This window comes from Moschus berezovskii, chromosome 26, assembly GCF_049115385.1.
Source record: "Moschus berezovskii isolate FMDL1 chromosome 26, NW_MosBer_1.0, whole genome shotgun sequence".
NCBI lineage: Eukaryota > Metazoa > Chordata > Mammalia > Artiodactyla > Moschidae > Moschus > Moschus berezovskii.
This window is the reverse complement of record NC_142485.1, coordinates 10,544,446-10,556,883: the sequence shown is the minus strand read 5'-3', so window position 1 is coordinate 10,556,883 and position 12,438 is coordinate 10,544,446. Positions and strand designations below refer to the sequence as shown.

At 37.9% G+C, this 12,438-nt stretch overlaps 1 protein-coding gene across 1 annotated transcript in view; it reads right to left on the bottom strand.

The window, feature by feature from the left end:
- LOC129549236 (A disintegrin and metallopeptidase domain 3-like) overlaps positions 1–12,438 on the bottom strand; it is a 133,486-nt gene that overhangs the window by 91,588 nt on the left and 29,460 nt on the right. Inside the window, exons 6-7 of the mRNA XM_088832665.1 lie at positions 12,053–12,230; positions 1,655–1,717 (exon numbers count right to left, since the gene is read on the bottom strand). Coding sequence (XP_088688791.1) covers positions 1,655–1,717; positions 12,053–12,230 — 241 coding nt within the window. The remainder of the gene's footprint in view (positions 1–1,654; positions 1,718–12,052; positions 12,231–12,438) is intronic.

The window sequence follows — 12,438 nt, the reverse complement described above, 5'->3', positions numbered from 1 at the left end:
TGTCATTCTTTACTTTTTTCTTCAACATCAGTAATTTCCATTACCCTGTCTTCCAGCTCACTGATCCATTTTTCTGTATCATTTAGTCTGCTATTGGTACCTTCACATGTATTTTTCATTTCAGTGTTGTATTCTTCATCTATGTTTGGTTGTTCTTCATATTAATATTTTCTTGCTCTGTGTATGCATCTTCTTCTGAGTTTTTTGATCGTCCTTACAAGCACTATCCTAACCTCTTTCTCGAGTAGGTTGCCTATCTCCATTTCACTTAAACATTCTTTTGGGCTTTTTTCTTGTTGCTTCATCTGGAACATGTCTAAGTATTTGTATTTGCATGTACCTGTTAGATTGGTTGTGCTTCTTAATGCTAGAGAAGTGACCTTTAGCAGGCACTATGTGTTTCAGCAGCCGACTCAACTTTCATCACCTTTGGTGTATACTCTAGTGGCTTCCCCTGTGTGACTGTGTGGGTCTTTCTGTTGTTGAAGGCTGACTAGGTGAGAGGTCTGTTAGTCTTGTTTGGCCCCTGGTCCAGTTGGTTGGCAGTTCTGCCTCATGCATTGGCTGCCAGGTGCTGGTTGGCAGGACCAGGTCATAAGGCAGCTGACTGTGAAACTCCAGGGAGCTCTGGGATAGTGCTGGCTCAGTGCTGTATGGAGTAAAGGTGCAGAACATTCCAAGACCATGGCACTTCCACTGCTGGGTGAAGCCTGTAGTGCCTAGCTATTGATAGGCAGAGCTGGGGCCTGGAGCCTGGTTATAGGGCCCAGGGATCCCAGAGCTGATGTCATCATTTTCTATTATTGCTTTTATAAAAATTATTTAAATATTTGAAAATTTCATTTTATGCAAAAATTCTAGAACATCATGATACTGACTTATACAAAATTAATAGTAATAATGGACAAAATAGGTTTTTTTTTTAAAACTTATTGCCTATAACTGATTGCTAAAACTAATTGTATAAATGAAAAGTTCCAAAATCAAATGTGTTCCTATGTATTATTCTTCTCCCTTTACAATTTATTAGATATTTACCCAGTGTGTTCTACAGAATGTTTACCATCTAGCCTCCCTCTTACCAACATTATGTTTTTTCACAGTTAATTAGCAGTTAACTTTTTAGCATTAAATAATATCCCACTGTCTGAATGTTCCACAACTATTCACTCACTTACTAAAGAAAATCTATGTTCTTTCCAAGTTTTATAAATATGAATAAAACTACTATAGCCATCTAAAAAATGATTATTTACACCAGAAAACCCAAGCAATTACACAGCACAAAATATTCTTATAAAAAATAATGTTTAATAAAAAGATCTTCTTCAATTTAGTAACAAATAAAACACTTTAAAATGAAAATTGACTTAAGGAAGTTTTTTGCCACAATTTGGGGGTGAACCAACTAGTTATAATCCAATAGATTACTAGATCTCCCCTTACATACAAAATTTTACATTAGTTCTAATAAATATTGTTATTGATCCCCTTATGCCATTGAAAGGCCAACTGATAATATGTCTTTATGTCCTGTCACACTGATACATATATTTTGAACAGAGTAATGTATTTCTGCATTGCAAAGATTATCTTTATATTCCTTTTCAATTTAAATAAAAGGATATAAGGAAAATGTATCAATAATGCTTACCAAACCTTTATCCATAATGACACGTATTTTCAGAACTCTTTTCACCAGCACATCTGAATCTTTCTGCTAAACAGAGGACATGAATTGAATAAAACATTTAAAAAAATCTTATCTTATTTGTAATTATCATGTACATTATATAATCATATATATATATATACACACACACACTCACACACACAGGTATAGATAGATAGATAGGTAGATTATAGCTACAGATACAAACATGTAAAGATATAATTACAAGAAATATAAGGATCAATGCCCTCTGAGTAAATAATTTGGGAGATTTTGCATAAACATTTTGAGAACAAATCAGAAGCTTTTGTCTTATATTCTTGATAATTAGAATCCTCAAAAAAAAGTTACTAAAATGAGGGAGGATTCTTGTTTCTTTCCCTTCAAAAACTTCTTCTAGGTCCCTGATTTACTCTTTAAGCTAAACAAATTCCCATCAACTTTCCCCCAAATGTTGGTCTATTTTTGTACTTGCAATTATTTGCCATGGACTGTTCATTGGAGGGACTGATGCAGAAGCTGAAACTGCAATACTTTGGCCACCTCATGCAATGAGTTGACTCACTGGAAAAGACTCTGATGCTAGGAAAGGCTGGGGGCGGGAGGAGAAGGGGATGACTAAGAATGAGATGGCTGGATGGCATCACCGACTCTGTGGACATGAGTTTGAGTGAACTCTGGGAGTTGGTGATGGACAGGGAAGCCTGGCGTGCTGTGATTCACGGGGTCGCAGAGAGTCGGACACGACTGAGCGACTGAACTGAACTGAACTGAACTCTCAATAAAATGCATGTATTTTAAGAACACAGTTACACGAACTGGTAGAAATGTATACAGCCATGCATCCATTACTATCAGTAAACTAAAGAATGTTTCCATTATCCTATAAAGTTAATAGCTTATAAGGCTCAAGGCAACCAGTGATCTGCTTTCTCTCACCATAGGTTACAATAATTTATCCTAGAATTTTATATAAGTGAAATCATATGATATGTCTTCTTCTATATCTGGTTTCTTTAATCATTACTTGTCCTTGTTGCTGTGATTATTGGTAATTCATTTGTTTTTATTGTTACAAAGTGTGAGATTTTAGAAACATAAAACAATTTGTTAATACATGTAACTGTTGATGACCATTTGGATTATTTAAACTTCTTAGCTATTGTAAATGATGCAGATGTGAATATCCATGTACAGGTCTTTGGATAGTTACAGTCTTTCATTTTTCTTGGTTTAATGCTTAGAACTGTAAAATCTGATTCACATGATAACTGTATATGTATATAGAAGTATAAACATTTAATTGTTTTCTGGGGCAGATTCATGTTAATGTATGGCAAAACCAACCAATATAATATTGTAAAATAATTAATAAAAAATAAAAATAAAATAATAGAAAATAAAAATAATAAAAAATAATAAAAATAAAAATAATAAAATAAAAATAAATAAAGTTATTAGGTTGGCTAAAATATTTGTTCAGGTCTTTCCATTACATCAAATAGAAAAATCTGAACAGATCTTTTGGCCAACTCAATAATTTTATCATTATGAATTTTTTTGCCAAAAACTAATGTCAACTGCTCCACACTCTTGCCTTTATTTGGTATTTTCATTCTTTTGCATTGCATCCATTCCTGTCAGTATGTGCTGAGAACTCATTGAGATTTTCATTTGCAGTTTCTGTATGATTAATGGTGTTGAACATCTTTTCACAGTCTTATGGCTCATTAATTTGGTTTCTCCTAAGTCCTTTACTAGAAATTTTATGTCTGGTTTGACACTTAAGTTTACCCTCTAATTCAATTTTTTAGAATAAGGATTTCCATGTGGAAATCCAATATTCTTGCATAATTTGATGAAGACATCATTTTTTACTTTCCAAAGACCTTAGCACCTTTGTGTATAATCATTTGGGCAAGAACAAATGGCTATACTTCCCCTCTATTGTATTCTACTGTTCCACACATAAACCAATACCACAGTATGTATCTCCAGAGCAGAGGTCGGCAAACTATAGCCTATGGTATACCCTCCTCAGTTCAGTTCAGTCGCTCAGTCGTGTCCGACTCTTGGTGACCCCTTGCCAGGCCTCCCTGTCCATAACCAACTCCCGGAGTTTACCCAAACTCATGTCCACTGAGTTGGGGATGCCATCCAACCATCTCATCCTCTGTCATCCCCTTCTCCTCCCACCCTCAATCTTTCCCACCATCAGGGTCTTCTCAAATGAGTCAACTCTTTGCATCAGGTGGCCAAAGTACTGGAGTTTCAGCTTCAACATCAGTCCTTCCAATGAACACCTGGGACTGATCTCCTTTAGGATGGACTGGTTGGATCTCCTTGCAGTCCAAGGGACTCTCAAGAGTCTTCTCCAGCACCATAGTTCAAAAGCATCAATTCTTCAGCACTCAGCTTTCTTTATAGTCCAACTCTCACATTCATACATGACCACTGGAAAAACCATAGCCTTGAGTAGACGGCCCATTGTTGACAAAGTAATGTCTCTGCTTTTTAATACACTGTCTAGGTTGGTCATAACTTTCCTTCCAAGAAGTAAGCATCTTTTAATTTCATGGCTGCAATAACCATCTGCAGTGATTTTGGAGCCCAAGAAAATAAAGTCAGCCACTGTTTCCCCATCTATTTGCCCTGAAGTATACCCTCCTGCTTGCAAAAAATATTTTCTTGGAACACAGCCATACCCGTTTGTTTATAGTTTACCTACACTGATTTCAAGCTACAAAGGCTGAGTGAAGTCGCTGCAACATATCATATGCCTCACAAGCCCAAAATATTATCTGATCCCTTAAGAAAAAACAACGTAAGTCCTTCACCTAGTTCTCTTTTTCAAACAACTGTTTGACTTTATAAGGATGTTTGCATCTCCATAATAAATTTGAGAATCAATTTCTACAAAAATGTTTTTCTGGAATCTTGACTGGAATTATATTGACTCTACACATCAATTTAAGGAAAATGAATATCTTGTCTTTTTTTTTCCCCTGTAACTTTGCTAGAGTCTCTTAATTAGTCTTGATTGCTTAGGTGGAGATTCTTTAGCTCTTATGTCCAGAGTTATCTCACTAAAGAACTAGGGTGATTGTTTTCAATAAATTTTCAAAAATGTATACCCTTTATTTTTTCCTATTGTAAAACCTAAGAATTCAGTAAAATGTTGAGTGGAAGTATAATGAAGACAAACAACCTTGCATTATTCTGAATCTCAGGAGTCATTTTCACCAGTTTGGGCACTAAAAGATACACCATACACTAGACGCTTAAACCACAAATAGTATCTTTGACATTCTAGAGGCTGGAAAGTTCAAGATTACGGCACCAGCAGATGTGATGGCTGGTGAGTTCACTCTTCCTAGTTTGCAGATCTTGTATGTTCATGTGACAGGAGAGCAGAGAGAGGGATCCCACGCCTCTTCCCTTTTATATGAGAGAATTAATGCTATCATGAAGGTCCTACCCTTATACCTGCTGTTGTTCAGTCACCCAGTCAAGTCCAACTCTTTGCAACCCCATGGACTGCAGCAAGCCAGGCCTCCTGGTACCTCATCATCTCCTAAAATTTGCCCAAGTTAACTTCCACTGGATCAGTGATGCCATCCAGCCATCTCATCCTGTGACAACCCCTACTCCTTCTGCCCTCAATTTTTCCCAGCATCAGGGACTTTTGCAATGAGTCGGCTGTTCACATCAGATGACCAAGATGCTGGAGCTTCAGCTTCAGCATCAGTCCTTTCAGTGAATATTCAGGGTTGATTTCTCTTAAGATTGACTGATCTACTTGCTGTCCAAGGGACTCTCAGGAGTCTTCTCCAACACCATAGTTTGAAGGCATCAATTCTTTATCATACTGCCTTCTTTACCGCCCAGCTCTCACAACTATAGATGACCATAGCCTTGACTTATACAGACCCTTGTCAGCAGAGAAATGTCTCTGCTTTTCAACACACTGTCTAGGTTTGTCATAGCCTTCCTGCCAAGAAGGAAATGTTTTCTAACTTCATGACTGCAGTCACCATCTGCAGTGATCTTAGAGCCCAAGAAGAAGAAATCTGTCACTACTTCCACCTTTTTCCCCTCTATTTGGCATGAAGTCATGGGGCCAGATGCCATGATCTGAGTTTTATAATACTTAATTTTAAGCTGGCTCTTTACTGTCCTCCTTCACCCTCATCAGGAGGCTCTTTAGTTCCTTAGTTCCTCCTCACTTTCTGCCATTAGAGTATCATCCATACATCTGAGGTGGTTGATGTTTCTCCCGCCTTTCTTGATTCCAGCTTGTGACTCATTCAGCCTGGCATTTCTCATGATGTGCTAAGCGCATAGGTTAAACAAACAGGGTGACAGCAGACAGTCTTGTCATACTCCTTTTCCATCTTGAACCAATCAGTTGTTCCATACAGGGTTCTAACTGTTGCCTCTGGACCCGCATAAGGTTTCTCAGGAGACAGGTAAGATGGTCTAGTATTCCTGTCTCTTTAAGAGCTTTCCACAGTTTGTCCTGAATATTCATTGGAAGGACTGATGCTGAAGCTGAAACTCCAATACTTTGGCCACCTGATGTGAAGAATTGACCCATTGGAAAAGACCCTGATGCTGGGAAAGATAGAAGGTGGAAGGAGAAGGGGACGGTAGGGGATGAGATGGTTGGAGGGCATTACCGACTTGATGGGCATGAGTTTGAGTAAGTTCTGGGAGTGATAGGGAGTGACAGGTGATGGACAGGGAAGCCAGGTGTGCTGCAGTCCATGGGGTCACAAAGAGTCAGACACAGCTGATCAACTGAACTGACTGACAGTTTGTTATGATCTACAGTCAAAGGCTTTATCACAGTGGATGAAACAGGTAGATTTTTTCTGGAATTCCCTTGCATTCTCTATGATCCAGTGAATGCTTGCAATTTGATCTCTGGTTCAAATTAATTCCATCATGAGGGCTCATACCTAATCTAACCCTAATACCTAATACCTCATACCTAATTTAACCCTAATGTCTGAGTTCCTAATACCATCTTACCAAAAGGTTACAAAATACGAATTGTGGGGAAACACAAGCCTACAGTATATAACAGGAGTAAAGCATTCAGTCATTTACATTCTTTATGTTAACTGTGCTGCTGCTGCTGCTAAGTCGCTTCAGTCATGTCCGACTCTGTGTGACCCCATAGATGGCAGCCCACCAGGCTCCGCCATCCCTGGGATTCCCCAGGCAAGAACACTGGAGTGGGGTGTCATTTCCTTCTCCAATGATGAAAATGAAGTCTCTCAGTTGTATCCGACTCTTAGTGACTCCATGGACTGCAGCCTACCAGGCTCTTCTGTGCATGGGATTTTCCAGGCAAGAGTACTGGAGTGGGGTGCCGTTGCCTTATTACTCAGCCAAATACTTGTGGCTACAGCTTAACTGACTAGAACTTCAAGCTATGGCAGCTGGGATTGTATGTTACCTTTGCCTCTGTCAACCCCTCTCTTATCGCTGACTCTTCAAGTCAAGTTGGGGGTTTCAAGTGCAGGGCTATTTGTCTTTGCCATAACATGTAAATCCATTTGGGTTTTCCCACTGCCATAGAAGAGGATTCATGGAAACCTTTGAAGTTATTTTATGTGACAATGCTCTGCTTCAGTTTTGAAAATGGTCTTCAGTTGTGTCAGTGTTGTACTGCCACAGGCAGATGGCATAGGGTTGGGAGTCACATCTCAGTTCTATTAAAAATGAAATTTTCATTTCTATATAAAACTATATTTTATCATTTTTATGACATTCTGAAAGGGTAACTTTTAAAATATGCACTTATACCAATATTTTTGGCAAAATAAAAAATATTAAAGCAACGAGATGGAGATCATAAAAAATTAAATTCACATTGCATATTACAATTTTGTTTTGCCTCGCTAAACAGGATATCCAATTTTGATACTAATATGTGGACAGAGTTTCATTTTCTTAACTTCGGATGGCAAAATGTAAAGTTGTGCAAACATTCTTAAGGAGGAAGTTAGAATACGTATATCTAAAAATATTGGAAATATGCCTATTTCTAGATAAAAGCACTTTTAAGAAAAGTGTGAATGTTCAAAATGGAGAACAGTGTGGAGATTCCTCAAAAAACTAGATATAGAACTGCCATATGATCCAGCAATTGCACTCCTGGGCATACACACCGAGGAAACCAGAATTGAAAGAGACACATGTACTCCAATGTTCATTGCAGCACAGTTTATAATAGCCAGGACATGGAAGCAACCTATATGTCCATCTGCAGATGAATGGATAAGAAAGCTTTGGTACATATACACAATGGAGTATTCAGTTCAGTTCAGTTCAGTCACTCAGTCGTGTCCGACTCTTAGCGACCCCATGAACCACAGCACGCCAGGCCTCCCTGTCCAACACCAACTCCCAGAGTTCACTCAAACTCATGTCCATCGAGTCGGTGATGCCATCCAGCCACCTCATTCTCTGTCGTCCCCGTATCCTCCTACCCCCAATTGCTCCCAGCATCAGAGTCTTTTCCAGTGAGTCAACTCATCGCATGAGGTGGCCAAAGTATTGGAGTTTCAGCTTTAGCATCAGTCCTTCCAATGAACACCCAGGATTGATCTCCTCTAGAATGGACTGGTTGGATCTCCTTGCAGTATAAGGGACTCTCAAGAGTCTTCTCCAGAACCACAGTTCAGAAGCATCAATTCTTCAGCGATCAGCTTTCTTCACAGTCCAACTCTCACATAGATACATGACCACAGGAAAAACCATAGCCTTGACTAGACGGACCTTGGTTGGCAAAGTAATGTCTCTGCTTTTTAATATGCTATCTAGGCTGGTCATAACTTTCCTCCCAAGGAGTAAGCGTCTTTTAATTTCATGACTGCAATCAGCATCCGCGGTGATTTTGGAGCCCCAAAAAATAAAGTCTCTCACTGTTTCCACTGTTTCCCCATCTATTTCCCATGAAGTGATGGGGCCAGATGCCATGATCTTCATTTTCTGAATGTTAAGCTTCAAGCCAACCTTTCACTCTCCTCTTTCACTTTTATCAAGAGGCCTTTGAGTTCCTCTTCACTTTCTGCCATAAGGGTGGTGTCATCTGCATATCTGAGGTTATTGATATTTCTCCCAGCAATCATGATTCCAGCTTGTGCTTCTTCCAGCCCAGCGTTCCTCATGATGTACTCTGCATATAAGTTAAATAAGCAGGGTGACAATATACAACCTTGACGTACTCCTTTTCCTATTTGGAACCAGTCTGTTCTTCCATGTCCAGTTCTAACTGTTGCTTCCTGACCTGCATACAGGTTTCTCAAGAGGCAGGTCAGGTGGTCTGGGATTCCCATCTCTTTCAGAATTTTCCACAGTTTATTGTGATCCACACAGTCAAAGGCTTTGGCATAGTCAATTAAGCAGAAATAGATGTTTTTTTGGAACTCTCTTGTTCTCTGCATAATCCAGCGGATGTTGGCAATTTGATCTCTGGTGCCTCTGCCTTTTCTGAAACCTGCTTGAACATCTGGAAGTTCACGATTCACATATTGCTGAAGCCTAGCTTGGAGAATTTTGAGCATGACTTTACTAGCGTGTCAGATGAGTGCCAATTGTGCGGTAGTTTGAGCATTCTTTGGCATTCCCTTTCTTTGGGATTGGAATGAAGACTGACCTTTTCCAGTCCTGTGGCCATTGCTGAGTTTTCCAAATTTGCTGGCATATTGAGTGCAGCACTTTCACAGCATCATCTTTCAGGATTTGAAATAGCTCAATTGGAATTCCATCACCTCCACTAGCTTTGTTTGTAGTGATGCTCTCTAAGGCCCACTTGACTTCACATTCCAAGATGTCTGGTTCCAGGTGAGTGATCACACCATCGTGATTATCTTCGTCGTGAAGATCTTTTTTGTACAGTTCTTCTGTGTATTCTTGCCACCTCTTCTTAATATCTTCTGCTTCTGTTAGGTCCATACCATTTCTGTCCTTTATCGAGCCCATCTTTGCATGAAATGTTCCCTTGATAGCTCTAATTTTCTTGAAAAGATCTCTTGTTTTTCCTATTCTATTGTTTTCCTCTATTTCTTTGCATTGATCGCTGAGGAAGGCTTTCTTATCTCTCCTTGCTATTCTTTGGAACTCTGCATTCAGATGCTTATATCTTTCCTTTCCTCCTTTCCTTTTCGCTTCTCTTCTTTTCACAGCTATTTGTAAGGCCTCCTCAGGCAGCCCTTTTGCTTTTTTGCATTTCTTTTCCATTGGGATGGTCTTAGTCCTTGTCTCCTGTACAATGTCATGAACCTCCATCCAGAGTTCATCAGGCACTCTATCTATCAGATCTAGTCCCTTAAATCTATTCCTCACTTCCACTGTATAATCATAAGGGATATGATTTAGGTCATACCTGAATGGTCTATTGGTTTTCCCTACTTTCTTCAGTTTAAGTCTGAATTTGGCAATAAGGAGTTCATGATCTGAGCCACAGTCAGCTCCTGGTCTTGTTTTTGCTCACTGAATACAGCTTCTCCATCTTTCGCTGCAAAGAATATAATCAATCTGATTTCGGTGTTGACCATTTGGTGATGTCCATGTGTAGAGTCTTCTCTTGTGTTGTTGGAAGAGGGTGTTTGCTATGACCAGTGCGTTCTCTTGGCAAAACTCTATTAGCCTTTGCCCTGCTTCATTTCATGCTCCAAGGCCAAATTTGCCTGTTATTCCAGGTGTTTCTTGACTTCCTACTTTTGCATTCCAGTCCCCTATAATGAAAAGGACATCTTTTTTGGGTGTTAGTTCTAAAAGGTCTTGTAGGTCTTCATAGAACTGTTCAACTTCAGCTTCTTCAGCATTACTGGTTGGGGCATAGACTTGGATTACTCAGCCATTAAAAAGAATGCCTTTGAATCAGTTCTAATGAGGTGGATGAAACCAGAGCCTATTATACAGTGTGAAGTAAGCCAGAAAGAAAAACACCAATACAGTATACTAACGCATATATATGGAATTTAGAAAGATGCAAATGATAACCCTGTATACGAGACAGCAAAAGAGACACAGATGTATAGAACAGTCTTTGGGACTCTGTGGGAGAGGGTAAGGGTGGGATGATTTGGGAGAATGGCATTGAAACATGTATATTATCGTATGTGAAACGAATCTCCAGTTCAGGGTCAATGCATGTTACAGGATGCTCGGGGCTGGTGTGCGGGGATGACCCAGAGGGAGGATAAGGGGAGGAGGGAGGTGGGAGGGGGGTTCAGGAAGGGGAACTCATGTACACCCGGGGCGGATTCATGTCAATGTGTGGCAAAACCAACCAATATAATATTGCAAAATAATTAGCCTCCAATAAAAAAAATAAACTGGTACATTCATGCAGTATTTCTTGATTGAAGTTAAAAATATAAGTATTACCAAAATATACCATAATGTTATAAAGCATATGTTTTAAATTTATATATATATATGTATATGAAAAACAATATATCAAAATGATTGTCCTGGATTTCACAATGGCCTTTTGTCTAGAGAATAGTATTATGGTCAATTCTTATTAATCCTTCTGCTTATATTTAAATTGTTAATAATATTAACTAACATTAGTTTAAAATAATAATAAATGCAATGTAACTTAGTGATAAGTGAAAACTTATCCTCTTAATAGCACAAACTAAATTTCAAAGAAAAATACATGATTAGATTATTTTTTCTTAAATCTTCCTTTATATATCATCTTTATAACTAGATACAGTAAAAGAATTAGAACCAATGCTTCAAAGTTCTAAGAACACTATGTCTAGACAATGAGATATGGAACAATTCTTACTTCATTTGTACTTTTGCATTTTCTATCAAAATTAACTTCTATTTTTACAAAGTTAGTAAAGTTACTAAATGGCAAAACGGATGACACTTACAATCAGCAAGTTTTGAGTACCATTATATTTTTAGGATGGAAATTCAGTAACAGCGGACCTATGCTACCCTAGAGCTGCAATGACTCCTGAATGCAATAACAGATAGAAGGTAGAAAACTGGATTTCCATGTTAATCAAGCAAGATGGGACTATTCTTAGATATTAAATGACAAAGATCATCATCAAATTTCTGCATAATATTTTCATTTAATATTTGTGTATATTTGCATAAAAATACTTAAAAGGCATATCTGCATAAAATACTTAAAATTAGGTATACGTGAGAATTCTGAATTATATATTTACAGCTATTAAATTTTAAATATTATATGACTAAACAAAATGTATTTAAAATAAATACCTTATAACAGAAAGCTTTATTATAACCAGTATCACTTTAAATTTGTTTTCCAAATGTAACAGATATCAATGTGAATATGTTTATCACAATTTGCATACATGAGTTACTTACATTTGATTTCACAAGAATTTTGTAGGGTTGATCTGCAAATTGAGTGGTAGAATTATTTTCTGATATGGGAGAAAAATCACTTTTTTTATCCCTTAACGGATAAATCACATGCTCATATGTAGTTGAAGATTCCAGTGGTTCAATTCCGTAACTGACATTCTCAAACTGCAATAATCCCCTGAATATTGAAACACATAAAAAAGAAATTAAAAATGTGGATTTCTCAATTATAAACATAAATAAATATTAAAAGAAAATATTAAGTAGAAATTTGATAATGATTTTGTCATCTAATATCTAATAATAGCCCCATCTTACTTCCATTAAAGTGTAAACCCAATTTTCTACCTTCTTCTATTATAGCATTTAAGAGTCATTGCAGTTCT